Source organism: Papio anubis, chromosome 12 (genome assembly GCF_008728515.1).
Source record: "Papio anubis isolate 15944 chromosome 12, Panubis1.0, whole genome shotgun sequence".
NCBI classification, from domain to species: domain Eukaryota; kingdom Metazoa; phylum Chordata; class Mammalia; order Primates; family Cercopithecidae; genus Papio; species Papio anubis.
Window position 1 is genome coordinate 40,379,106 of NC_044987.1, and position 27,269 is coordinate 40,406,374.

The 27,269-nt window shown below is 41.7% G+C and overlaps 1 protein-coding gene and 1 long non-coding RNA gene across 2 annotated transcripts in view; both read right to left on the reverse strand.

Annotated features, from left to right (window-relative positions):
* Window positions 1-2,249, reverse strand: part of HEPHL1 (hephaestin like 1) — a 78,524-nt gene extending 76,275 nt beyond the window's left edge. Inside the window, exon 1 of the mRNA XM_003910553.5 lies at window positions 2,080-2,249. Coding sequence (XP_003910602.4) covers window positions 2,080-2,249 — 170 coding nt within the window. The remainder of the gene's footprint in view (window positions 1-2,079) is intronic.
* Window positions 2,250-5,224: 2,975 nt separating this feature from the next.
* On the reverse strand, window positions 5,225-26,413 carry LOC116269700. The gene is made up of 3 exons (XR_004177404.1): window positions 26,346-26,413; window positions 11,439-11,592; window positions 5,225-5,454 (listed from the first exon to the last, which is right to left on the reverse strand). It is a non-coding gene; the product is annotated as an uncharacterized LOC116269700 (long non-coding RNA).
* Between the last annotated feature and the right edge of the window lie 856 nt (window positions 26,414-27,269).

Consider the following 27,269-nt stretch of genomic DNA (forward strand, 5'->3'; position numbering starts at 1 on the left):
ATCATCTCACTCAAATCTGATGCCAAACCATCTGTTTTCACCATGCCTATTTTCTTTTTCACCATAGCAAATTTTATGTTTTATTGTGCTTTCATCAAAGCACCATCTTCTGGTTGAAACAATCAAAAGAGGCCCCAACTTCTTCCAGCACCCTGCTTTGTGAAAACAGCATTGTAGTATTTGAGTATTTATGATTCTTTGGTGTTTTGAATGAACCCAGATAACTTGTTTGGTCACTGACTGCTAGTGATCCCTTTCAACATGCTTCTAGGAAGAGTGACAAAAGAGACTAAATGTGCCTTTGGCAAAAATTAGGACTTTCTAGAAAGTTCTTATTACTGTGATCCCTGGCTTCCCTCAAAGTTGCTTCAATTTACTGGGGAAGGATCACCTTTACCAAGAAACAGGTTGTGTGATGAAAAGAAATATGGGCTGTGGAACCAAAGCAATGTGAGTTTGGTGCTACCATTTACTCTATAAACTCTGGCAGGTATTTAACCTCAGAGACTTGGTTCCTGGTTCATAAAATGAGAATAATATCTGCAAGCAGTAATGAATTGAAAAATCCCTCATAGAATTTTTGGGTCAGAACAAATGTCCACACACAGTTATAGTGACATGGGCATTTTAGGAAGAAGACAGAATTTCTGTGCGTGTTAATCCTATGGAAAGGCAATCCAGTATCACATTTAAACGCTATATTCATTACACTCAGTGTACACATTTTCAACATTCTTATCCCCAGTAGCTGCTCACATTGACCGTTTCCTACTGAGCCCTCTCTAAGAATAGCAGAGCTCTATTTGTAGAGAAGGCTCCTGGCATTTTGGGTACCCTTTCAATCCCATAGCTATTCATCGCAATAAAGACACCACCACCAATGGTCAGCAGATGTGGGATTGAAAGCAATCAAGAGTTTCCTTTGGAAATAGCCCTGCAGACATTATATTTCCTGGTACAAAGCTTAAGGAAAAGTCTTCCTTGGCAGCTTGTCTGGCATAGGCTTTATCTTTGGTAAACAAAACATGACTATACCTTTGTGTTGTCAGAAAACTTGGAAGCTGTATTTCCAAGTCAACTGGATCTTTGGTCTTTCCTCAAAGACAAGGGGCCCCGGCTCTTAAAGACTTTTTGCTAGGCCCTGTGCTGTTCCTGAGTTTTATCAACTAAACTCATCTTTAGGAAATGGAACATGGATGCTGAATGCAATGGATTCTGCCTATCAGAAAAGAAGCAAGCATTCAAATATCCAACAGAGATTGCCAAAATATCTCAAAAGATGTTCTACTAACCACAAAGTTGAAAATAGCATGGCAGCTTCTGGAGTCAGGAGGTGACTTCAGAGGGAGATCCATGAAACAAACTAGATAGTTAAGATATTAGGCCCCGGAGGGGGCAGGGAGCAAGGGTTATTTTGTGCCCCAAATTAAAAATCAGGAACATAGAACACCGTGGCACCATCTCACCTAGCTATGCTATGGGTTCTGGGATAAGATATTGCCCTCAGTATGAATGACTTGGAGCTGGAATAGACTTTTTACCAGTGAAAGAGCTATCTCTAAGTAGACTCAAGGAAACTCTGAAAATAGCAGGCAAATCTCCTGTGACTTCCCTCTCTTTTAAACATTGAAAAACATGACTTAGCTTACTCATCTTCAATTATGATGCTTCATTCCAAAAATACAAACTAAGAAAACACTGCGTTTTAACAGTAAGGAATTCCTGAAATTTCTCAAATCTTCATCCCAAGTATTGTCATTTAAAAACAAACAAACAAACAGAATCCCCCAGAAGTTACTAGTAGTGCCTGGTGAAAATTGTCAAACACCTGGTTGTGTATATGCCTCTTCACAGGCAAGGCTGTTAATAGGTGGCTCAACAAATATATGGAGCTATGAATATCTCTTCCAAATTACACATCCATCCATACTAGGGATCTTCAAGCAAAAAAACAAAACATCTTCTCTTGGTCTAGATCAACTCACCCCAATTACAAGTACCCAAGAAATACAACCTTCCCCATGCAGAGTCAAAAAGAGGCCAAACCTGGGAGTCAAAGAGGACCCTAAGTTCACTCACTTGTCTTCCGTGAAACTTTTCCCAGTAATAACATTCTTCCCTTGGGGTACATAGTTCCAGTATTCTTCCACAATCCCAATGTAGTATGTTCTGGTAACTGCGCCAACCAGCCCAGACAAACCCAGGAATGTGAGGAGAAAGATGCAGCCAGCCGGCTGCTTCCGAGGCATTTGTGGATGTAACTCAAGCAGGCAGGCAGCCTGCACAGGGGACAAATCTGTTGGTCCCTCCCCCTCACTCAGCTCCACCTCCTCAGGTAGCTTGGGGTTGGGGCAGAGGCAGAGGTTGAGGACTTGCATAAGCAAAGCAAGCTCAATGCGCGCGTTGCTTTGACAACAACACTTTTGCCAGCCATCCAGGAAATGTGTAACTGGCTTATTTATTTACTGCCCAAGCCAATAGGCCTGTTTCTGTAAGTTTCGGTACCATGCTCTGACATCAGTCATTTGTCAGCCAGGATGACAGTATGACAACTTGGGCTGATGGCTTTCCCCCACCCCTTCTGCTTCTTTTCTTTTCCACACCTCTTACAGGAACACATTAAAATCTGAAAAGTGAGCTGGCCTGAGTGGAGCATCAGGAAATACTCCAGGCACTAAAGAAGGCCTCATCTCTGCCAGGACGGTAGAGGAAGTGACATAATCACCATCCAGCTTGTTTTATGAGGCTACATGAAACCACAAACTAACATCATAAAGTTCATTACAACAACATAGAACCCCACTAATCCTTCATTGGCTCGTGTGCCATCTCCCCCATATTCTCTCAAATCCTACCAGCAAAAATGAGAAGGTTGACTACTCAGGTCAGCCAAAGTGTTAGTGGCCACCACCTCCACACGGGGAGCCGCCTTTCTTGGGATAAATGAAAATGATGATGGGGGAGTACCCTTCAGACACATGGAGACAAAATTCAGTAACAGGTGAAAAAGGCTGGGCCATTCTTCTGTGTCTTCTAATCTGTGTCCCAGAATCTCAGTATTGATAGAGACCTTGATCAACCTTGGAAGAGAGGTTGATCCCCATGCAGAGTTACTCTTGAGGGAACAGCCATGGAATGAAGGAAACAGCCTCCTGGCCTTTGAAGTTGGTCAGACCTGGGTTTGAATGTGAGTTCCTACCACTTTCTAATTTAGTGGCATGGAGGAATCACTTAACATCATTGAGCTGGAGACTGTAGAAGAAGGATTGAGGGATTCTTAAGGAACTTTTTAAATGATGATGTCTGCAAAGTGCCTATCCCAGTCCCCAGCATAGAGTAGGTACTAAATAAGTGTTAAAGTCCTTCTTCCTCATTCATGCCCTCTAAGAGAGACTGTATCAACCTGTGTATCCACAGACTTGCATTTCCCCACAGTCTTCGGCTTTCTTGCCACTATTCTTTGCCAAAGTCCTATCTGCCATGCCTTCTACCTGTCTCAAGTAAGAGAATTATTTTTCTTTAAACTGTAGCTACCCTATAAATGTCCCATAGCACAGTTTGTATTAACATTCATCTTAATTAATAATAGGCCAGGGACAGTGGCTCAGGCCTATAATCCCAGCACTTTGGGAAACCAAGGCAGGCGGATCACCTGTGGTCATGAGTTCGAGACCAGCCTGGCCAACATGGTGAAACCCTGTCTTACTAAAAATACAAAAATTAGCCGGGCGTGGTGGCAGGCACCTGTAACCCCAGTTACTTGGGAGGCTGAGGCAGAAGAATCGCTTGAACCTGGGAGGTGGAGGTTGCAGTGAGCCAAGATCACACCACTGCACTATAGCCTGGATGACAGAGTGAGACTGTCTCACATTAAAAAAAAAAAAAAAAAAAAAGTTTGGGGAATTTGGAAATGTCCCAAATCAAATATCTTGTTGCTTATATCCCAGAGAAGCTGGTTATTTTGGGCCTATCAAAAGCATTATTAGGACATATTCCCCCCTTTTTGCACAGAAGGGAAAAAAAGGTATAAGTGATACAGCTCAAAGAGACAAAAGAGTTAACTTTCCTGCCCAAGATACTGAACGTATGTAATTAAAACCCAGGAGACGGCATTACCTAACTTCTGATTCAAAAACTAGATCTGCAGAATAGATCAGGTCAAGAAATCTGAGTCACTGTAGCAGATGAAGTCAATGCATTTACTCTGTTTGTAGCAGAGAACTTCCTTACTGAGGGCCAAAAGAGGGAGAGAGTTTATTAAAAACAATGAAATAGGGTTCTGGAAAGCTCTCTCAAATTCTTCCTTATCCTAGGACAGTAAAGGTGTTACTCAAAGAGCATTTGAATGCCATAGGAGCTAAAGAAAAGAAACTGGTATGAGACAATGCAGTGTTCCTATAATACTCATTTCGGAAAGTCCACAGTTCCATGCCCAATGTGTTTGATAGTGTCTAAATTTTATCAGGAAACCTGTGAATTATAATGTCAACACTCATTTTTGAAAATGCACAGTTACATACAAGATGTGTTTGACAACGTCTAAAATTTGATTAAGTAACCTGTGTAAGTAATAATGTTAACAAATACTTCCAACTCCATTGAACACTATTCTGACATGTTTTTTAAAGTTGAGAAACCCATTTATCAAGCATTTATTATGTGAGATGGCCAGTTCTAGATATTCACTCCATTCCTGAAAACATTCACCAGTTTTCAGATATGGTAAATTTAACACCATGCATCAATAGCAGAGAAAGATAATCCTGGGTTAAATCATATTTATTTGAAATTATGGTACAGACATACCTCGAAGATATTGCAGGTGTGGTTCCAGACCACCACGATAAAGCGAATATCAAAATAAAGTTGAATCATATGGATTTTTTTGGTTTTCCAGTGCATATAAAACTTATGCTTAGGCCACGTACAGTGGCTCACACCTGTAATCCCAGCACTTTGGGAGGCCAAGGTGAGAGGATCACTTGAGGCCAGAAGTTTGAGACCAGCCTGGGCAACACGGCAAAACCTTGTCACCATAAAAAATACAAAAAAATTAGCCAAGCATGGTGGGGTGCACCTATAGTCCCAGCTACTCAGGGGACTGAGGTGGGGGGATCATTTGAGCCCAGGAGGTCAAGGCTGTAGTATGCCAAGATCACACCACTGCACTCCAGCCTGGGTGACAGAGTGAGACCCTATCTAAAAAAAAAAAAAAAAAAAAAAAAAAAAAAGTTATGTTTACACAATATTATAGTCTAGTAAGTGTGCAATTGCATTATGTCTAAAAAATGTACATACCTTAATTTAAAAACACCTTACTGTTTAAAAATGCTAACAATCATCTGAGTCTTCAGTGAGTCAATCTTTTTGCTGTGGAGGGTCTTGCCTCAATGTGGATGGCTGCTGACTGATCAGGACGGTGGTCACTGAAGGTTGAGGTGGCTGTGGCAATTTCTTAAAATAAGAACAATAAAGTTTGACACATCAATTGATTTTCTTTCATGAAAGATTATTCTGTAACGCATGATGCTGTTTAACGGTATTTTACCAACAAAAGAACTTCTTTCAAAATCGGAATAAATTTTCCCAGCCCTGCTCCTGCTTTATCAGCTAAGTTTATGTAATATGCTGAATCCTTTGTCGTCATTTCTACAATATTCACAGCATCTTCACCAGTAGATTCCATTTCAAGAAACCACTAGCTTTGTTCATCTATAAGAAGCAACACCTTATTCATGTAAATTTTATTATGAGATTGCAGCAAGTCAGTCACATATTCAGGCTCCACTTCTAATTGTAGTTCACTTGCTATTTCTACCACATCTGCAGGTACTTCCTCCACTGAAGTCTTGAACCTCACAAAGTCATCCATGAGGGTTTGAATCAACTTCTTCCAAACTCCTGTTAATGTTGATATTTTGACCTTCTCTCATGAATCACAAATTTTTTAATAGCATTTAGAATGGTGAATTCTTTCCGGAAAGTTTTCAATTTACTTTGCCCAGATTCATCAGAGGAATTATTATCTGTGGCACCTATAGCCTTAAGAAAGGTATTTCTTAAATAATAAGACTTGAAATTCAAAATTACTCCTTGATCTATGAGAAACCGAATGGACGTTGTGTTAGCAGACATGAAAACAACATTCATTTCATTATACATTTCCATCAGAGCTCTTGGGTCATTGTTAATGAGCAGCAATATTTTGAAAGAATTTTTTTTTTCTTAGCAGTAAGTCTCAGCCCTGGGCTTAAAATATTCAGTAAACTATGCTGCAAACAAATGTACTGCTGTCCAGGCATTATTATTCCATCTAGGGAGCATAGACAGAGTAGACTGTACATAATTCTTAAGAGTCCTGGGATATTTGGAATGGTAAATGAGCACTGGCTTCAACTTAAAGTCACCAGCTGCATTAGCACCTACTAGGAGAGTTAGCCTATCCTTGGGCCAGGCACAGTGGCTCATGCCTGTAATCCCAGCACCTTGGGAGGCTGAGGTGAGTGCGGGAGTTTGAGACCAGCCTGGGCAAGATGGTGAGACCCCATCTTGTAAAAACAAATAAAAACAAGAGTGAGCCTATCCTTTGAAGCTTTAAAACCAGGCATCGACTTGTCCTCTTCTTCTACTATAAGGATGTTTGGTCTACATTGAAAATTTATTGGCCTAGTGTGGTGGCTCATGCCTGTAATCCCAGCACTCTGGGAAGCCAAGGTGGGCAGATCACTTGAAGTCAGGAGTTCGAGACCAGCCTAGCCAACATGGTGAAACCCATCTGTACCAAAAAATACAAAAATTCGCGAAACGTGGTGGCACACGCCTGTAATCTCAGCTACTCCAGACGCTGAGCTGGGAGAATCACTTGAACCCAGGAGGCTGAGATTGCAGTAAGCCAAGATCCTACCACTGCACCCAGCCTGGGAAGTAGAGTGAGATCCTATCTCAAAAAAAAAAAAGAAAAGAAAAGAAAGAAAAAAAAAAAGAAAGAAAATGTATTCTATAGTTTAGCCACCTTCATCAGTTATCTTAGCTAGACCCTCCAGAAAACTTGCTGCAGATTCTCCATCAGCACTCGCTGCCTCATCTTCACTTCTGTGTTATGGAGATGGCTTCTTTCCTTAACCCTCATGAATCAACCTCTCATAGCTTCAGACTTTTCTTCTGCTACTTCTTCATCTCTCTCAGCCTTCAAAGAATTGAAAAGAGTTAGGGCCTCACTCTGAATTGGGCTTTGGTTTAAAGGAATATTGTGACTGATTTGGTCTTCTACCCAGATCGCTAAAACTTTCTCCATATCATCAATAAGGCTTTCTTAGCATGCATGTGTTCACTGAAGTAACATTTTAAATTTCTTTCAAGAATGTTTCTTGCATTTGCAACTTTGCTAACTGTTGGGCACAAGAGGCCTAGCTTTCAGCCTGTCTCAACTTTTACCATGACTTTCTCACTGTGCTTAATCATTTCTAGCTTTTGATTTAAAGTAAGAGATGTGTGACTCTTTCACTTGAACACATAGAGGCCTTTGTAGAGTTATTAAATTGGCCTAATTTTGACATTGTTGTGTCTCAGGGAATAGAGAGGACTGAGGAGAGAGAGTAACAGGAGAATGGCAGCCAATGGAGTGCCAAGACCAGCTCTGTCATGGAGAACCTAACTCAGTGGTGCTAGAGAAATTAAAGACACACTCTCAGAAATATAGAGTATGGAGTGGGAAATCAGGGTCTCACCGCCTTCAGAGCTGAGACCCTTGAACAGAGATTTACCCACATATTTATGGACAGCAAGCTAGTGATAAACATTGTTTCTATAGATTATGGATTAACTAAAAGTGTTCCTTATGGGAAATAAAGGAATGGGCCAAAGTAAAGGGATGGGTCTGGCTAGTTATCTGCAGCAGGAGCATGTCCTTACGGCACAGATTGCTCATGCTATTATTTATGGTTTAAGAATGCCTTTAAGCGGTTTTTCGCCCTGGGTAGGCCAAGTGTTCCTTGCCCTCATTCCAGTAAACCCACAACCTTCCAGCATGGGCATCATGGCCATCAGAATATGTCACAGTGCTGCAGAGATTTTGCTTATGGCCAGTTTTGGGGCCAGTTTATAGCCAAATTTGGGGGCCTGTTCCCAACAGTGGAGCAGTCATCTCACACACATTTTATCAATTAAGTTTGCTGTTGTATATGAGCATGGCTTGTGGTGCCCCCAAACAATTACAATGGTAACATCAAAGATCACTGATCACAGATCAACATAACAGATATAATGGTAATGAAAAGTTTAAAATATTATGAGAGTTAACAAAATGTGACACAGAGATATGAAGTAAGCACATGCTGTTGGAAATACGGCACAAATAGACTGAGAAATACATTTTGAGAGATCCCAAACTCTGACTGCAAACTTCTGTCAGCTCACGCTCGACTCAGGGTTACCACAAACCTTCAATTTGCAAAAGGCGCAATATCTGTGAAGTGCAATGACACGAAGGGCAATAGGACAAGGTGGGCCTGTGTAGGCTATATTTTTAAATTAACTTCTATTTTTATTTCAATAGGTTTGGGGGTACAGGTGTTTTTTGGTTACATGGGTAAGTTTTTAGTGGTAATTTCTGATATTTTACTGCAGCCATCATCCAAGCAGTGCACACTGCACTGAATATGTAGTCTTTTATTCCTCACCTCCCTCCCAACATTCTGGCCCCAATTCCCTAAGTCCATTATATCATTCTTATATTTTTGCATCCTCATAGCCTAGCTCCCACTTATAAGTGAGAACACACTGTATTTGGTTTTCCATTCCTGAGTTACTTCACTTAGAATAATGGCCTCCAGCTCCATCCAAGTTGCTGCAAAAGACATTATTTCATTCCTTTATATGGCTGAGTAGTATTCCATGGTGTATCTACAGCACACTTTCTTTATCCACTCAGTTGATGCACACTTAGATTGGTTCCATATCTTTGCAATTGTGAATTGTGCTGCTATAAATATGCATATGCCTGTGTCTTTTTCATGTAATGATTTGTTTTCCTCTGGGTAGATACCCAGTAGTGGGATTGTGGATCAAATAGTAGCTCTACTTTTAGTTCCTTAAGGAATTTCCTTTCTGTTTTCCATAGAGGCTGTACTAATTTACATTCTCATCATCAGTGAATAAATGTTCTTTTACCACATTCACACCAGCATCTTTTTTTTTTTTTTTTTAACTTTTTAATTATGGCCATTCTTGCAGGAATAAGGTGGTATCTCATTGTGCTTTCAATTTGCATTTCTCCGGTAATTAGTGAGGTAGAGCACTTTTTCATATGTTTGTGGGCTGTCTGTATATCTTCTTTTGAGAATTATCTATTCATGTCCTTTGCCCACTTTTTGATAGGATTATTTGGTTTTACCTTGCTGATTTGTTTGAGTTCCTTGTAGATTCTAGATATCAGTCCTTTGTCAGATGCATAAATTGAAAATATTTTCTCCCATTCTGTGGGTTGTCTGTTTATTCTGCTGATTATTTTTGTGTGTGTGCAGAAGTTTTTTAGTTTCATTAGGTCCATTTGTTTATTTTTGGTTTTGTTGCTTTTGGGATCTTATTCATGAATTACTTGTCTAAGCCAATGTCTAGAAGAGTTTTTCCAGTGTTACCTTCTAGAATTTTTATGGTTTCAGGTCTTAGATTTAAGTCTTTGATCCATCTTGAGTTGATTTTTATAGAAGGTGAGACATGAAGATCCAGTTTCATTATTCTACATGTGGCTTACCAGTTTTCCCTGCACCATTTATTAGACAGGGTGTCATTTCCCCAATTTATTTATATACAGGCTATATAAGTAAAAATTTATCTTAGCTAGACCTGGGAGAAGCCAATTCAAATGAATAATATTCTACTTAGCCTTAGCTGAAGTGTCATTTTCTAAAATAAGTAAAATGGAAGAGACAAAATTGATTCTCCCATTCTTCAGACTTTTTGCTTTTTTGAGAGATATGTTGAATTCTCCTTAAAAGACTTCTGATATCCCAAACTGTGACTGCAAGCTTCCATCAGCCCTGCACTCTCCCTGCCCTGCTACAGTAAATCATGGCTCTCAAACCTCGTTGGGGCCCCTAGTCCCTTGATGGTACCTCATTATTCCCCACCTGGAGCCCTGTGGCTTCTCTACTGCACTGACTGGTGCTAGAGTGACCTTACTGATTGCAGACAGGACCAGGTCTCTCCACTGCTTGAGAGTTTTCAATGGTTTTCTCTGGCCTTTAGGGTAAGGACTAATGGTCTTGACTTAACTTTTAGAGCTGGTCCTGATTTGACTTCTGGGAACTGGGGTCACTCCTCAACATTTAGTCATCATCATGGTTGTGCCCTTCCTCTGAGCTCCCACCAGTGCTGTGCATGCCTTTGCCATAGCCCATCACACAGTACAGTGACCACCTCTTCATCTACTCTCCCCTACACACTCAACACAGGCTTCTCATGGACGGGGGCTGGGTCTTGTTCACCCCTGTGTCCCCAAGATCTGACACATCATAGGCACTGGAGAAATGGCGAACTAAGGCATGTGCAAATGAATGACTGAATGAACAAATGAATATAAGATGCTTGCAAATGTACACTGGCTCTATGTTATGTAGCAGTCTCTGCACTAGATCTTTATTTCATTTTCTTATTACAACAGCCCTTTCAGGGTGTGCACAAGTTTTACCCCTATTTTACAAATGAGGAAGCTGAGATTTAGAAAATTCGGATTATTTTCTCAATGCCCCACAACTGGCAAATAGTGGAGGTCTGTAAGACTCTAAAACCAGCATCCCTACAGAACCCGTCCAGACGAGGAAAATGGGGATTGGTGGGGGGCCTAGAGACCATGGTCACCTGCTTCATGCTGCAGAGTGGGACCCATGCTCTGCAAAGAAATATGGGCCAGGGATATTGAAGGACTGGTTTACTGGAGGAGGATTCCAAAATGCCCCTCCAGCTTAGCCCATCCACCCAGACAGTCCACTTAAAACACCCAAACATACCATTTTGTTTCATTCCTCCATTTTGTGTCCCGACCCTCCACCCCTGCCTCACGTGCTCCCCAGTCTCCACCCCCACTAAATTCCTTCTCATCTTCCCAAATCATCCTGGGCTTTTCCTCTCTGAAGCCTTCCTTGGTTCCTGCCACACCTACCACACCCTCCTCCCAGCCCCTGGCAATCAATCACTCCCTTCTCTGTGCTTCCTCTGTACTCTGCCCACACGCCTATCCCTGTTTATGTTATTGTTTGCTTACATGTTAGTCTGCTTTAAAAGATCCTGAACCCCTTGAGAATAGCATCTGACCAGGTCTCCATACCACCCTCCCACTACATCTGTCTCAAGAATTTATTAAAAGAATCTGCAGCTCAGGGGCTGTTCCAGCCTCCGCTGCCTGTACCCTGGATCCCCAGTTTTTAAACTCTTGCTCTTACCAAGAACCTCTGCTCCAAGATTTGAGGTCTGAGGGCCAGGCTGCCTCACCATCACACCCAGGTCTGGTGCTTAAGCCATTTCTTATCTGGATCAGGGGATTATCTTGTTCTTCTTTGTGTAGTGGTTATTATAGAACCAGGTGCTCAGCAGGCCCTGAGGAAATAATATTAACAACTGTAGCATTTACAGTATGTCAACTGGCATGCTGTTTTACACATAGTATCACTTTCATTCTGCAACCAGAATACCCTATGAGGTAGATGTTATTGTCCTTGTTTTACAGATGAGGAAACTAAGGTTTGGAAAGGTTAATAACTTGCCTGAAGTCACACAGCTGGAAAATGGCCAGGCCAGGATTCAAACCCAGGTCTTTCTGACTCCAAAGCCTACACACCAGAGCTCCACACTCGGTGGGCATTAGTGGAACTGGGCTAACCGGAAAGCCAATGCCAGCTCGGGAGGCCCTTTCAAGGAGGGAAACATGAGCATCATACAAGAGGTTTCCTCCAACATAACCAGGACCTAAGAATTGTAAAGGCATAGCATAGAGAGACTGCATATGGGCAAACACCCCAACAAATAAAAGTGCTGTGATAAAATAATGTATTCAATTGTTTGAGAATATTTACCAAGCATCTGCCTTGTGCCAAACACCATTCTAGTCAACTGGGAATGAGACAGACAGTCCCTGTCCTTGAAGAGTTCATAATCTAGTGAAGAACATAAATTGTAAACCACAAATAAGTTTTCTAGATTAATTACATATTGTGATGAGTGCAGCAAAGTTCAAGTTAAACCCAAGGTGAATGGTGCGGGGAGAACCTCAAGACCGCACCCAGGAGGTGTCTGGGGAGGTGGCCCAGCAGCCTGTTCTGAAGCATGCTTATATTTTACAAGGTGAAATAGAGCGTATAGAAGTCCCATCCCTAGAAACCTCACCCGTCATCATCAACAGCAACGACAAAAAACAGGACAACTCTGGCCAGGTGCAGTGGCTCAAGCCTGTAATCCCATCACTTTGGGAGGCTGAGACGGGCGGATCACGGGGTCAGGAGATCGAGACCATCCTGGCTAACACGGTGAAACCCCGTCTCTACTAAAAAATACAAAAAACTAGCCTGGCGAGGTGTCGGGCGCCTGTAGTCCCAGCTACCTGGGAGGCTGAGGCAGGAGAATGGCGTCAACCCGGGAGGCGGAGCTTGCAGTGAGCTGAGATCCAGCCACTCCAGCCTGGGCGACAGAGAGAGACTCCGTCTCAAAAAAAAAAAAAAAAAAAACACACAGGACAACTCAGGGTGGTCCTGAAAGACACTTGGTTGAGTTCTCTGAGAAAAGTTAAGAAGCCACACGTCCCTGCCCAGTGGGAACATCCACTCTCAGGCATTCATTTTTTTCCTCCACTTGGAAAGTACCTGATGATGCCTCGCCTCCCACAAGCCTGAGGCAAACTCTGGTGTTAGAGACTCAGAAAAGCCAGCCTTCAATCATGGATACAGTGAAAAGAAGAACAAAGGACACTGGCTTCCCTCCACTCTCTCCTCAGGCTCCTCTGTCTTCCCCTCCCTTCCCAGCCCAGGAGGTGATTCAAGCCCCCAGTGCTCTTTGTTCTGTGGATCTTGATCTGGGATGACATGCCTGTCATCCCAGCACTATAGGATCCTTGATCTTGGAAGAGCCACCTCTAGGAGTGGGAGGTGAATATAAGCAACCTGAGCACAGTTCTGGTAGCCCAGTCTTACAAAAGAAATATCATGTCTGCCAGTTGTAATAGTCTGCCAACAAGGCCACCCTCCTGGAACTGGAGCTGCCTAGAGGGCCCTTGAACAACCCAATAACACAAGTCCTAGAGCTCCTAGGGCATCTGGATGACCACCTCCCCATGCACAAGCTAGAGGGTTAGAGAGCACCCCAAAGGGGGAAAATGCTACTGGAGATCTTCAAAGGCATTAGAAGGTTGCTGTCTGGTCTCAGGATAACCTGCCCAGAGGAGCCCAGACAGTCCCAGAGCTCAGAAGGAAACCATCTTTCAGGGCAGCACTTTAAACAAAAGATCCTCTGAGGGCTGTGGCTTGGCACAGGGGCCCTATTGCCCAGGTCTAAGGACAATACTGGGTTCAGGCATCTAGCTCTTCTCTTGGCTCCAGTGTCTGGGGATTTTGTTGGGGGAGAAACAGGAGATGTGGGCACAATCTGGCCACTGTGATCGAGACATAGGGTTTTCCCATAGCATTTCATGGGTGACACTTCTGGACCCTTTAGGGTGGCGCTCTGTGTTTCTCATTCAAAGAGAGAAACCAGAGCAACGGGCAGGAAAGATCCTAGAGACTCACAACTGCCTCTTTCTATGACTAAAGGGTCAGGCATTCATTCACTCCTCCATAGAACAGGGATCCCCTTCATGATCCCCCTCATACCCTAAATATGCCCTGCCACCCTCCATGCTCAAACCTTACAACCAGCTGTGTTGTTACTTGGGTACATGATATATGGTCATAACTTCTCCTAAATCCAGTCACCAAAAGTTTTCGAGATGACCAGGAGTGGTGGCTCATGCCTGTCATCCCAGCACTATAGGATGCTGAGACAGGAGGATCACTTGAGGCCAAGAGTTGGAGACCCCTATTTCAGAACAAAACAAAACAAAACAAAACAAACAAAAAACTGCTCCTGAGACCTCCTATCAGAAACAAAGAAGGCACATGTGGGTGATCAGTACAGGTCAAATTCCATTGCATTAGAACTCTCAGAATTCTTTTGTTGAACCTAGAATTTTGTGTGTGTATCCAATACTCTTAAAATAGGTGGGTCCTCCCTGATCCTTGAAGCTTGTTTTGTATTGACCTTGGTTGTACTCACATTCATTTGTACTAGTGGAGACATCTCCATTTCTGCTCATCTTTAGTGACCAGAGAAAAAGTCTTAAAGACAAAGTGAGTTCTCTTGTTTGAGACCTGTAGGTTTCAGTGTGATGTCTGTGTGGAGGCGTTTGGCAAATCAGGGCGCTCTCTAGGACTGGTTGGTTGAAGGTCAATCCAAACTCTAGATCATCCCTTCTTTGAAGATGAAAGAGCCCCTCTTCTTTCTCCCACCCTTCTATGGTTCTTTTACTAATGGCTCAATAGGGCTGTGCTTAGTATACCTCAGTGACCGAGGCTGGCAGAATGCAGATGAGCTGACAGGGCACCCAGGAAGGAGTTTACAGACTCCCAACCTGTTTTCTGGGAAGGTACCAGGCTGTTCACCAGCACTTTTTTTAAAATCCCACCCTGAGAAGCAGAGCTCTTTGGGAAATCTTGTTATATGGCATCAATGATGCTGATTAACTGTAGCAAATTTCTGGGTGTGGGTAGCTGCAGGAGGTGAATTCCTGTTAGAAATGAGGTCTCTGGCTCCAGGTGGGAGCTGCTTAGGTGAGACTTCCCTGGGGCATAGAATCCCAGAAGCAATGCTTCTGATGATCAAAGCACACAGCCATGCTACAGAGAAGAGCTTTATAGGTAGGGCTTCAGCTCCCAGGTTTGGGCATGTACACATGTAGTATGGATTTTGGAGCATGGCCAAGGCTCCTTGCTCTGGCCTGATCCCTGATGCCCGAATTCCACTGTCATAGCGTCCTAATTTTGGCTTAAGACTAACCCTGTAAAAATGCAAGTATCTCATGGCATTGGTCTCATTGGTTGCAGCTGCCTTCAATGGATGAGTTTATTAGGTGCTTTCCCATGAATAGGTGAAGACTGGAAGGAGGAACAGAGGGAGCATGAGGCACCTGGTCTTTCAGGAAGAGATACCAGTAAGACTCTGCTACAAGTCAGAGGGAACCTAAGCAACCACCTAGTTCAGAAGTTCCAATTTACAGCCCACAGGCCAACTCTAGCCTGTTTTGTTGGTCTAAAGCAGTATCTAATAAAAAAAAAAAATCTAAATTTGATTTCCTTAATAAGGCTATGATCCCTTCAGTTCATCGCAGACCCCATCAGTCCACAGTCTCACAACAGTCTGCTGTGTTTGTTCAGGGCACCCAGCCTGCAGGTATGTGAGTTGTTGACCTCTGCATTCTAGTCCAGTTTTCCATTAAATGCAAAAGCCTTTTCAACAACATTATGTATTCTTTATTTATTCATACATTCATTCAAAAAATATGTGCTAGGCATGTACCACAAGTAGGCTCATAAATGCATAGAATTTTAGAGCAGGAAGAGAACTTGGAGATGTTCTAGTCTGACCACTTCATCTCCCAGATGATGTCACTGAGGTCCAGAGAGCTTCCTGACTTGCTCACCACAAAGCTGCTCCAAGGCAGAACTACATTTCGTGAGGAACCAGGTGGCCAGACTTGGCTGTCTCACTTGAGGCTGCCCTGCATCCCATGGAAATCCAATTACTGAAGTCTGACCACAGCACTCCCCTAATGAAATGGTTTAATGATTCTCAAAATACAGTCCAGGGGTCCTGAGGTCCTCAAGATCCTTTCACGGGACATGTTAGGTCAGAACTGTTTCATGACCCAACACAGAGGTTCACACCTATAATCTCAACACTTTGCAAGGCTGAGACAGGAGGATCTCTTGAGCTCAGGAGCTCAAGACCAGCCTGGGAAACATAGCGAGACGCCGTCTCCACAAAAAAAATACAAAAAAAAAAAGAAAAAGAAAAAGAAAAAAAAAACACTAGCCAAGCATGGTGGCCTGTAGTCCCAGCTACTCTGTAGGCTGAGATGGGAGGATTGCTTGAGCCCAGGAAGTTGAGGCTGCAGTGAGTCAAAGTCACACCACATTCCAGCCTGGCCAAAAAAGCAAGACCCTGTCCCCCACAGAAAAAGTTTCATAATGATACAAAGCTATGATTTGCTTATTTTGTTACTCTCATTCTCTCACAAATGTACATTGAAGTTTTCCAGAGGCACATGACACGTGACATCACAAGAAGCTGAAGACAGAGGCAAACCTTTGGACAGGTTTGCACCATTGTTTAACTGTGCCACTCTTCTCGCTAAATGTTTTTTGGAAAATTTTAATTTAAAAAATGTTAGTTGGAGATTGCTGGCAAGATGGCCGAATAGGAATAGCTCCAGTCTGCAGCAACCAGCAAGATCGATGCAGAAGGCAGGTGATTTCTGCATTTCCAACTTACGTACCTGGTTCATCTCACTGGGACTGGTTGGACAGTGGGTGCAGCCTATGGAGGGCGAGCCTAAGCAGGGTGGGGTGTCACCTCACCTGGGAAGCACAGGGGGCTGGGGAATTTTCTCCCCTACCCAAGGGAATCCATGAGGGACTGAGCCTAAGGAACTCCGGCACAAATACTGCACTGGTCCCACGGTCTTCACAATCCACAAACCAGGAGATTCCCTATGGTGCCTGCTCCACCAGGGCCCTGGGTTTCAAGCACAAAACTGGGCAGCCATTTGGGCAGACACTGAGCTAGCTGCAGGAGTTCTTTTTTTCCATACCCTAGTGGTGCCTGGAACGCCAGTGAGAGAGAACTCTTCACTGCCTTGGAAAGGGGTGCTGAAGCCAGGGAGCCAAGTGGTCTGGCTTAGCAGGTCCCACCCCCACAGAGGCCAGCAAACTAAGATCCACTAGCTTGAAATTCTCACTGCCAGCACAGTAGCAGTCTGAGATCGACCAGGGACACTTGAGCTTGGTGAGGGGAGGGGTGTCCACCATTGCTGAGGCTTGAGTAGAAGGTTTTACGCTCACAGTGTAAACAAAGTCACGGGGAAGTTTGACCTGGGCGGAGGCCACTGCAGCTCAGCAAGGCTCCTGTGGCCAGACTGCCAGATTTCTCTTCTCTGGGCAGGGCATCTCTGAAAAAAAGGCGGCAGCCCTGTCAGGGACTTATAAATAAAACCCCCATCTCCCTGGGACAGAGCACCTGGTGAAAGGGGTGGCTATGGCTATGCAGCTTCAGCAGAATTAAACGTCCCTGCCTGACGGCTCTGAAGAAAACAGCAGACCTCCCAGCACAGCGTTTGAACTCTGTTAAGGGTCAGACTGCCTCCTCAAGTGGGACCCTGAACCCCGTGTATCCTGACTGGGAGACACCTCCCAGTAGGGGCAGACGGACACCTCATACAGAAGAGCTCTGGCTGGCATCTGACAGGTGCCCCTCTGGGACGAAGCTTCCAGAAGAAGGAACAGGCAGTAATCTTTGCTGTTCTGCAGCCCAGGCAAACGGGGTCGGGAGTGGACCTCCAGCAGACCAGCAGCAGAGGGGCCTGACTTTCAGAAGGAAAACTGACAAACAGAAAGGAATAGCATGTCCACTCAAAGACCCCATCCAAAGGTCACCAACATCAAAGACCAAAGGTAGATAAATCCACAAAGTTGGGGAGAAACCAGCACCAAAAAAAGCTGAAAATTCCAAATACCAGAACACCTCTTCTCTTCCAAAGGATCACAATTCCTCACCATCAAGGGAACAAAACTGGGTGGAGAATGAGTTTGATGAATTGACAGAAGTAGGCTTCAACAGGTGGGTAATAACAAACTCCTCCAAGCTAAAGGAGCATGTTCTAACCCAATGCAAGGAAGCTAAGAACCTTGAAAAAAGGTTAGATGAATTGCTAACTAGAATAAGCAGTGTAGAGAAGAACATAAATGACCTGATGGAGCTTAAAAACACAGCATGAGAACTTCATGAAGCATACACAAGTATCAATAGCCAAGTTGATCAAGCAGAAGAAGGATATCAGTGATTGAAGATCAACTTAATGAAATAAAGCGAGAAGACAAGATTAGAGAAAAAAGAATAAAAAGGAACGAACAAAGCCTCGAAGAAATATGGGACTATGTGAAAACACCAAACCTACATTTGATTGGTGTACCTGAAAGTGATGAGGAGAATGGAACCAAGTTGGAAAACACTGTTCAGGATATTATTCAGGAGAACTTCCCCAACCTAGCAAGACAAGTCAACACTCAAATTCAGGAAACACAGAACACCACAAAAATACTCCTCGAGAAGAGCAATCCCAAGACACATAATTGTCAGATTCACCAAGGTTGAAATGAAGGAAAATTGTTAAGGGTAGCCAGAGAGAAAGGTCGTGTTACCCACAAAAGGAAGCCCATCAGACTAACAGCAGATCTCTCTGCAGAAACCCTACAAGCCAGAAGAGAGTGGGGGCCAATATCCAACATTCTTAAAGAAAAGAATTTTCAACCCAGAATTTCATATCCAGCCAAACTAAGCTGCATAAACAAAGGAGAAATAAAATCCTTTACAGACAAGCAAATGCTGAGAGATTTTGTCACCACCAGGCCTGCCTTACAAGAGCTCCTGGAGGAAGCACTAAACATGGAAAGGAACAACTGGTACCAGCCATTGCAAAAACATATCAAATTGTAAAAAACATCAACACTATGAAGAAACTGCATTAACTAATGGGCAAAACAACCAGCTAGCACCATAATGACAGGATCAAATTCACACATACATAATAATATTAACCTTAAATGTAAACGGGCTAAATGCCCAATTAAAAGATATAGACTGACAAATTGGATAAAGAGTCAAGACCCATCAGTGTGCTATATTCAGGAGACCCATCTCACATGCAAAGACACACCTAGGCTCAAAATAAAGGGATGGAGGAAGATCTACCAAGCAAATGGAAAGCAAAAAAAAGCAGGAGTTGAAATTGTAATCTCTGATAAAACAGACTTTAAACCAACAAAGATCAAAAGAGACAAAGAAGGACATTACATAATGGTAAAGGGATCAATGCAGTAGGAAGAGCTAACTATCCTAAATATATACACCCAATACAAGAGCACCTAGATTCATAAAGCAAGTTCTTAGAGACCTACAAAGAGATTTAGACTCCCACACAATAATAGAGGGAGACTTTAACACCCCCCTGTCAATATTAGACAGGTCAACAAGACAGAAAATTAACAAGGATATTCAGGACTTGAATTCAGCTCTGGACCAAGCTGACCTAAAACACGTCTACAGAACTCTCCACTCCAAATCAACAGAATATACATTCTTCTCAGCACCTCATTGCACTTATTCTAAAATTGCCCACATAATTGGAAGTAAAACACTCCTCAGTATATGCAAAAGAACGGAAATCATAACAAACAGTCTCTCAGACCACAATGCAATCAAAGTAGAACTCAGGATTAAGAAACTCACTCAAAACCATACAACTACATGGAAACTGAGCAACCTGCTCCTGAATGACTACTGGGTAAATAACAAAATGAAGGCAGAAATAAAGATGTTCTTTGAAACCAATGAGAAGGAAGACACAACATACTAGAATCTCTGGGACACATTTAAAGCAGCGTGTAGAGGGAAATTTATAGCACTAAATGCCCACAAGAGCAAGAAGGAAAGATCTAAAATTGGCACCCTAACATTAAAAGAACTAGAGAAGGAACAGCAAACAAATTCAAAATCTAGTAGAAGACAAGAAATTATTAAGATCAGAGAGGAACTGAAGGAGATAGAGACACAAGAAGCCCTTCAAAAACTAAATGAATCCAGGAGCTGGTTTTTTGAAAAGATCAACAAAATAGATAGACTGCTATCCAGACTACTAAAGAAGAAAAGAAAGAAGAATCAAATAGACACAATAAAAAATCATATAGGGGATATCACCACTGATCCCTCAGAAATACAAACTACCATCAGAGAATACAATAAACACCTCTACACAAATAAACTAGAAAATCTGGAAGAAATGGATAAATTCCTGGACACATACACCCTCCCAAGTTTTAATCAGGAAGGAGTTGAATCCCTGAATAAACAAATAAAAAGTTCTGAAATTGAGGCAGTAATTAATAGCCTACCAACCAAAAAAGTCCAGGACCAGACGGATTCACAGCCGAATTCTACTAGAGGTCCAAAGAGGAGCTGGTACCATTCCTTCTGAAACTATTCCAAACAATAAGAAAAGAGGGACTCCTCCCTAACTCATTTATGAGGCCAGCATCATCCTGATACCAAAGCCTGTCAGAGACACAACAAAAAAAGAAAATTTCAGACCAATATCCGTGATGAACATTGATGTGAAAATCCTCAATAAAATATTGGCAAACCGAATCCAGCAGCACATCAAAAAGCTTATCCACCACGATCAAGTCAGCTTTATACCTGGGGTGCAAGGCTGGTTCAACATATGCAAATCAATAAACATAATCCATCACATAAACAGAACCAACAAAAACCACGTGATTATCTCAATAGATGCAGAAAAGGCCTTTGACAAAATTCAACACCCCTTCATGCTAAAAACTCTCAATAAACTAGGTATCGATGGAATGTATCTCAAAATAATAAGAGCTATTTATGACAAACCCATAGCCAATATCATACTGAATGGGCAAAAGCTGGAAGCATTCCCTTTGAAAACCACCACAAGACAAGGATGACCTCTCTCACCACTCCTATTCAACATAGTATTGGAAGTTCTGGCCAGGGCAATCAAGCAAGAGAAAGAAATAGAGTATTCAAATAGGAAGTGAGGAAGTCAAATTGTCTCTGTTTGAAGAAGACATGATTTTATATTCAGAAAATCCCAGTCGTCTCAGCCAAAATCTCCTTAAGCTGATAAGCAACTCCAGCAAAATCTCAGAATACAAAATCAATGTGCAAAAATCACAAGCATACCTATATACCAGTAACAGAAAACAGAGAGGCAAATCATGAGTGAACTCCCATTCACAATTGCTACTAAGAGAATAAAACACCTAGGAATACAGCTTACAAGGGATGTGAAGGACCTCTTCAAGGAGAACTACAAACCACTGCTCAAGGAAATAAGAGAGGACACAAACAAATGGAAGAACATTCCATGCTCATGGATAGGAAGAATCAATATCGTGAAAATGGCCATACTGCCCAAAGTAATTTATAAAATCAATGTTATCCCTATCAAGCTACCACTGACTTTCTTCACAGAATTGGGAAAAACTACTTTAAACTTCATGTGGAACCAAAAAAGATCCCGCATATCCAAGACAATCCTGGGCAAGAAGAACAAAGCTGGAGGCATCACGCTACCTGACTTCAATCTATACTACAAGGCTACAGTAACGAAACCAGCATGGTACTGGTACCAAAACAGAGATATAGACCGATGGAACAGAACAGAGGCCTCAGAAATAACACCACACATCTACAACCATCTGATCTTTGACAGACCTGACAAAAACAAGCAAAGGGGAAATGATTCCCTATTTAATAAATGGTGTTGGGAAAACTGGCTAGCCATATGCAGAAAACTGAAACTGGACCCCTTCCTAACACCTTATACAAAATTAACTCAAGATGGATCAAAGATTTAAACCTAAGACCTAGGACCATAAAATCCTAGAAGAAAACCTGGGCAATACCATTCAGGACACAGGCATGGGCAAAGACTTCATGTCTAAAACACCAAAAGCAATGACAACAAAAGCCAAAATTGACAAATGGGATCTAATTAAACTAAAGAGCTTCTGGACAACAAAAGAAACTACCATCAGAGTGAACAGGCAACCTACAGAATGGGAGAAAATTTTTGCAATCTATCCATCCGACAAAGGGCTAATATCCAGAATCTGCAAAGAACTTAAACAAATTTGCAAGGATATGAACTGACACTTCGCAAAAGAAGACATTTATGTGGCCAACAAACACATGGGAAAAGCTCATCATCCCTGGTCATTAGAGAAATTCAAATCAAAACTACAATGAGATACCATCTCACACCAGTTAGAATGGCGATCATTAAAAAGTCAGGAAAGAGATGCTGGAGAGGATGTGGAGAAATAGGAATGATTTTACACTGTTGGTGGGAGTGTAAATTAGTTCAACCATTGTGGAATACAGTGTGATGATTTCTCAAGGATCTAGAACCAGAAATACCATTTGATCCAGCAATCCCATTACTGGGTATATACTCAAAGGATTATAAGTCATTCTACTGTAAAGACACATGCACACGTATGTTTATTGCAGCACTGTTCAGAATAGCAAAGACTTGGAACCAACTCAAATGCCCATCAATGACAGACTGGATAAAGAAAATGTGGCACATATACACCATGGAATACTATGCAGCCAAAAAAAAGGATGAGTTCATGTCCTTTGCAGGAACATGGATGAAGTTGGAAACCATCATTCTCAGCAAACTATCACAGGAACAGAAAACCCAACACCGTATGTTCTCACTCACAAGTGGGAGCTGAACAATGAGAACACATGGACATAGGGAGGGAAACATCACACACTGGGGCCTGTCAGGGGGTGGGGGGCTAGGGGAGGGATAACATTAGGAGAAATACCTAACGTAGGTGATCGGTTGATGGGTGCAGCAAACCACCATGGCACATGTATACCTACGTAACACAACTGCACGTTCTGCACATGTACCCCAGAACTTAAAGTATAATTAAAAAAAAGGAAAAAATAAAAATAAAATAAAAATGTTATGTTAACATTTAATGGGTTTTATGTTAACATTATTCTTCTTTTAAAATGAATTAATAAGTATTTTTTAAACTTCTCAATTTTAACTTCTAAAGTGATAAATATCAAAAGCTGTATATAAACTGAAGTTATTTGGGGTCTCCAGTAATTTTTAAGAGTATAAGGAGGTCCTGAGTTCAAAAGTTTGAGAATTGCTAATTTAATAAACCAAGCAAGGGTAAATTATATTGAATTTTTCCAACAAGCATATAGTCATGTATAAGTTGTGTAATTAAAAAAGAAAAAAGTGAATGGGCACCATTTTTACTTGTTAGAAAAAATTGGAAAGTGGGGCCTTGAGATGTGACTCCTTCATATTGCATCAAGGATTGGTCTGACTTGAGTTGTTCCACCACCAAAGACTGGCATAAGTAACACTAGCAGTGGGGTTATCAAAGAGTGACATTGGGGTTCATGTTACCTAAATTAGTATCTCAGTTCCAAACCTGCTCCTCCTGTGTCCATCTTAGTAATGGGTACCACCACCAGGAGCCTAGGCTGGAAACCTGGCTTCCTCTTACATGCCCTCCCCTTAATTTCTACCACATTCATCATTGCTAGCTCCTTTGACAGCTCTAGCTCCATTCTTCTTCACTGCAACAGCTGCTGATCAAGACAGGCATTATCTCATGTGTGGAGATGGCCTCCATGTCTTCACTGGTCTCATGGCTCCTCCAGTCCCCTCCATCATGGCTCCATGCTGCTCTTGAGTAATCTTTCTCTTACACAAATCTTTTGATGATCCACCTCCTGCAGCCTTCTTTGTGCCATAAATGACCCTTCCTAATCCAGCCCCTGAGGACCTAACCAGCCTCACACCTCTTCAACTTTATCCTCCACCACAAAGCACTCTTTGTATGTTTCCAAATCCACCATGTACAGTGGGGCTTAGGAGCTTTTCAACATGGGGGTTGGAGACCCCCCAGCCTGGAATGCATTTCCTTCCACTTGTCTATCTGATAAACTCCATACTTTGTCTCAAAACAAAGACTTTCTTCTTCTGAAGGAAACCTCAACTCCTAGAAAGGCCAGGTACAGAGTTAAGCACACAATAAATATTTTTAAGTAAATAAATGAATCCCTTATTTGAACAAAGAAAATCATTCTGTGGTGTCTGTTAAATGTCCTCACATAATGAACTTAACCAATAATCACCATCCTAAAGGATGAATGGTTTCACTCTAGGACCAGGCCTTATGGTATGCTCTGTAGGGTAGAGATGAGGACTAGGATGAATGTTCATTGAGCTCAGTTCTTGACCTAAAAGTTATTTCTCTACTACTATATCTCTGATACCAACTGTTTTCTTGTCTTTTTCCTAAAAATGGAATTATAGGACACGATTGAGATAATTTGTGGTTCTAATAAATTGGTATCTGGTTCATTGGTTCTGTCATTTTTAAATCAACAATACAATACTTAAAAAGCTTTTATCTGGTAGAAATAATGCATGAATATTATTCTCATCACTTTCTCATTAAAAACAGTACTTCTTTATAACATTAATTCTGGCAGCATCTTTTTTGTAGTGTCAATATAAAATAGGATAGGTTGTCCATAGAGTCTTTGCCTGATTAAAATAGATTGTGATCCTTATTTTTTATTAATAGAGGAAACTTTACAGAAAGAAGAAAATATATTGAAATAAGCCATGTCAAGCACCTAAATCAGGATGTCTCATGGTAATAAACAATAAATGCTGTTCTTCTTCCTTCTACCATTAAAGCTAAATTCAGTAAGATTAAGCCTAGAGCTTTCACCATGGCAAGTAAGTCCCTACAGATTTGATCCCTGCCTACTTCTGAAATCTGCAACTCTCTCTGTGAAACTTTACATTGCAGCAATATAATCTGCAGTAGTTCTTGGATACATGGTTTTATGCTATTTCTCATTTCTTTGTCTTTACTTATCTGATTCCTTAGCTGGGAATGTTCTTGGTTCATCAGTTCCTTCCCATCCTGCCTGACTCAGAGGAGGTGTCACCTTCTCTGGAAACACCTCCAATCCTTCTCAGCTTGGATCAGCTGCTCCACCTTGGAGCTCCCACAGGACCTTTGGCTTATCTCTATCATAGCCACTTGACTCTGCACAGAACCTGACCTTGCATATCTTAGTTTCCTCATCTGTAAAATGGAATAATAATAGCCTCAACTACACAAGGTTATCAGGATAATTACTCAAGATATATGTAAAGTGCTTAGGATAGTGCTTGTTATATATTGATCACATCCTACATTTCTAGCTCTTATATTTATTTTGGTAGCACTTACCACATTGAAAATGCCTGTGCTCTTATCACAGTATATGACTGTATGTTTCTGTTTCTAAGAAACTACCAGACCTCCTGGTTACTAGCAAGAGCTCTGTAAACTGAACTAATGCTTTTTATCATTAAGAATTCTATTGTCTCTTAATGTACATACATAGATTTATATCATAGTAGTCAGCAGAGAACACTATTCCACATTTTGATTTTACTTTACGTCAACAACACTTGCTATTTTTAGCAGCTATATACATGTTTATTTATTTTTTCTTTATATTTTTACAATTGGTTGTATTATAAACATATTTGGTGTTAATAAATGTTTCCTTTGGGAGGCTGAGGCTGGTGGATCACTTGAGGTCAGGACTTCAAGATGAGCTTGGCCAACATGGTAAAACCCCATCTCTACTAAAACTACAAAAAATTAGCCGGGCATGGTGTCATGTGCCTGTAGTCCTAGCTACTCAGGAGGCTGAGGCAGGAGAATTGCTTGAACCTGGGAGATGGAGGTTGCAGTGAGCCAAGATTGCGCCACTGCACTCCAGCCTGGGCTACAGAACAAGACTCCATCTCAAATACATACATACATACATACATACATACATTTATAGAATGTTTCCTTACTGCAGCAGGAATGATTTGGTCAAAATATATAAACACTTTGAAAGAGATCGTTACATTGACCTCCAAAGAGACTGGGCTGATACACAATTTCTCAGGAACCCATTTCTTCACAGACTTGTCATCATTGGATGTTGTCACTATTTGGTTGATAATGGTACTTCTGAGTTATTTGCCTTTTTAAATTAGTAGCAAGGGTGGACATTTTATCATGTGATGAGGTACTTTGTTTTTTCCCATCAGCAACAAGATGCCTATTCATCTTTTACTACATTGAAAGTGGAAACCAAATAGTAACATTATATATTTCCATCAAGCCTTTACACTTCTTTAGATATGAAATTTCCCCAATCTTTACCTTTTCTCTTTACTATGTATCTTACAGCATTTTCTACTCCCATTGATTTCTGTTCATGAATAGTACCCTTGGAGTCATGCAACACAGAGACCCAGACATTCAAGCTGCCATATGACGGTCATCAGTAGCATTTGATTATGCTAATTTGTGTATTTCAAGCTTATTTTTGACAGACTGTTTTTAAATAGTTCATACCTTGACTCATCATGAATCTATTCTAGCGTACATCTCCAAGTTCATTCTTTTCCCTAGTGATATCCAATTTCTTCAAACTGCTGACTAAATAGTCATTCTTTTCCCTATTGTGATGCTGATGCTGTTTCTAGAATGTTATAAAGTTCTTACACAATTTGGAATTTCCATCATTTCTGTTCTAGTGCACTGACGAATCTTTTAAATTTCAAGCCATATGATTTTTGACCACAGTTACTTTTTATCACGCTTTGCGGTCTGTTTACAGTGAGAGGGGCATTACTACTAATCTAAAATCTAAAATGGTTTTAGTTTCAATGTTAATTTCCCCCATTTCATCCTTCGAGGGTGAAGTAGTGAGAACTGAGAGCTGGAGGAGTTAGGGAACCTTAGTGTTCCTTCCCATCCTAAGAATTAGGAAGGCTGTGATGGTATGGAGCAGACATCAGAAGCTGGCTGCCTGATCTGGCTTATAGTCTTGTTCTGTTTGTCCTACACAGCTGCTATTATTTTGGTTTGCTTTGACTTTGAATGTCTTTGGGTAAAATACGCCTGCTGCAGCTTTCTACAATCCCCACCAGTTTCTGTGATCTTACACTTGGGCTGCTTATCTCAATTTGGTTATCTGCCTGATACCTGGATTTATTTGAGCTTGCAACCCCTGGCATAGTATGTCTTAATGCCTCCTTAGTTGTAAAATTGGAATAATATTGTATCTCATCAGGTTGTTGAAAGGATGACATGAGCTAACCTATAACCATTGCCCACTGGAAGAAATGTTTTACTCCAAAAAATTTCTTGTCTTTCTCTACTCACCCCTACAGAACAATGATAACTTTGGGTTCTCTGAGGGCAGTGGATGGATCTTGGTGATATTTGCACTCTCACGCCATTGCACAGTGCCTGGTACGTAGCAGGGGCTCACTA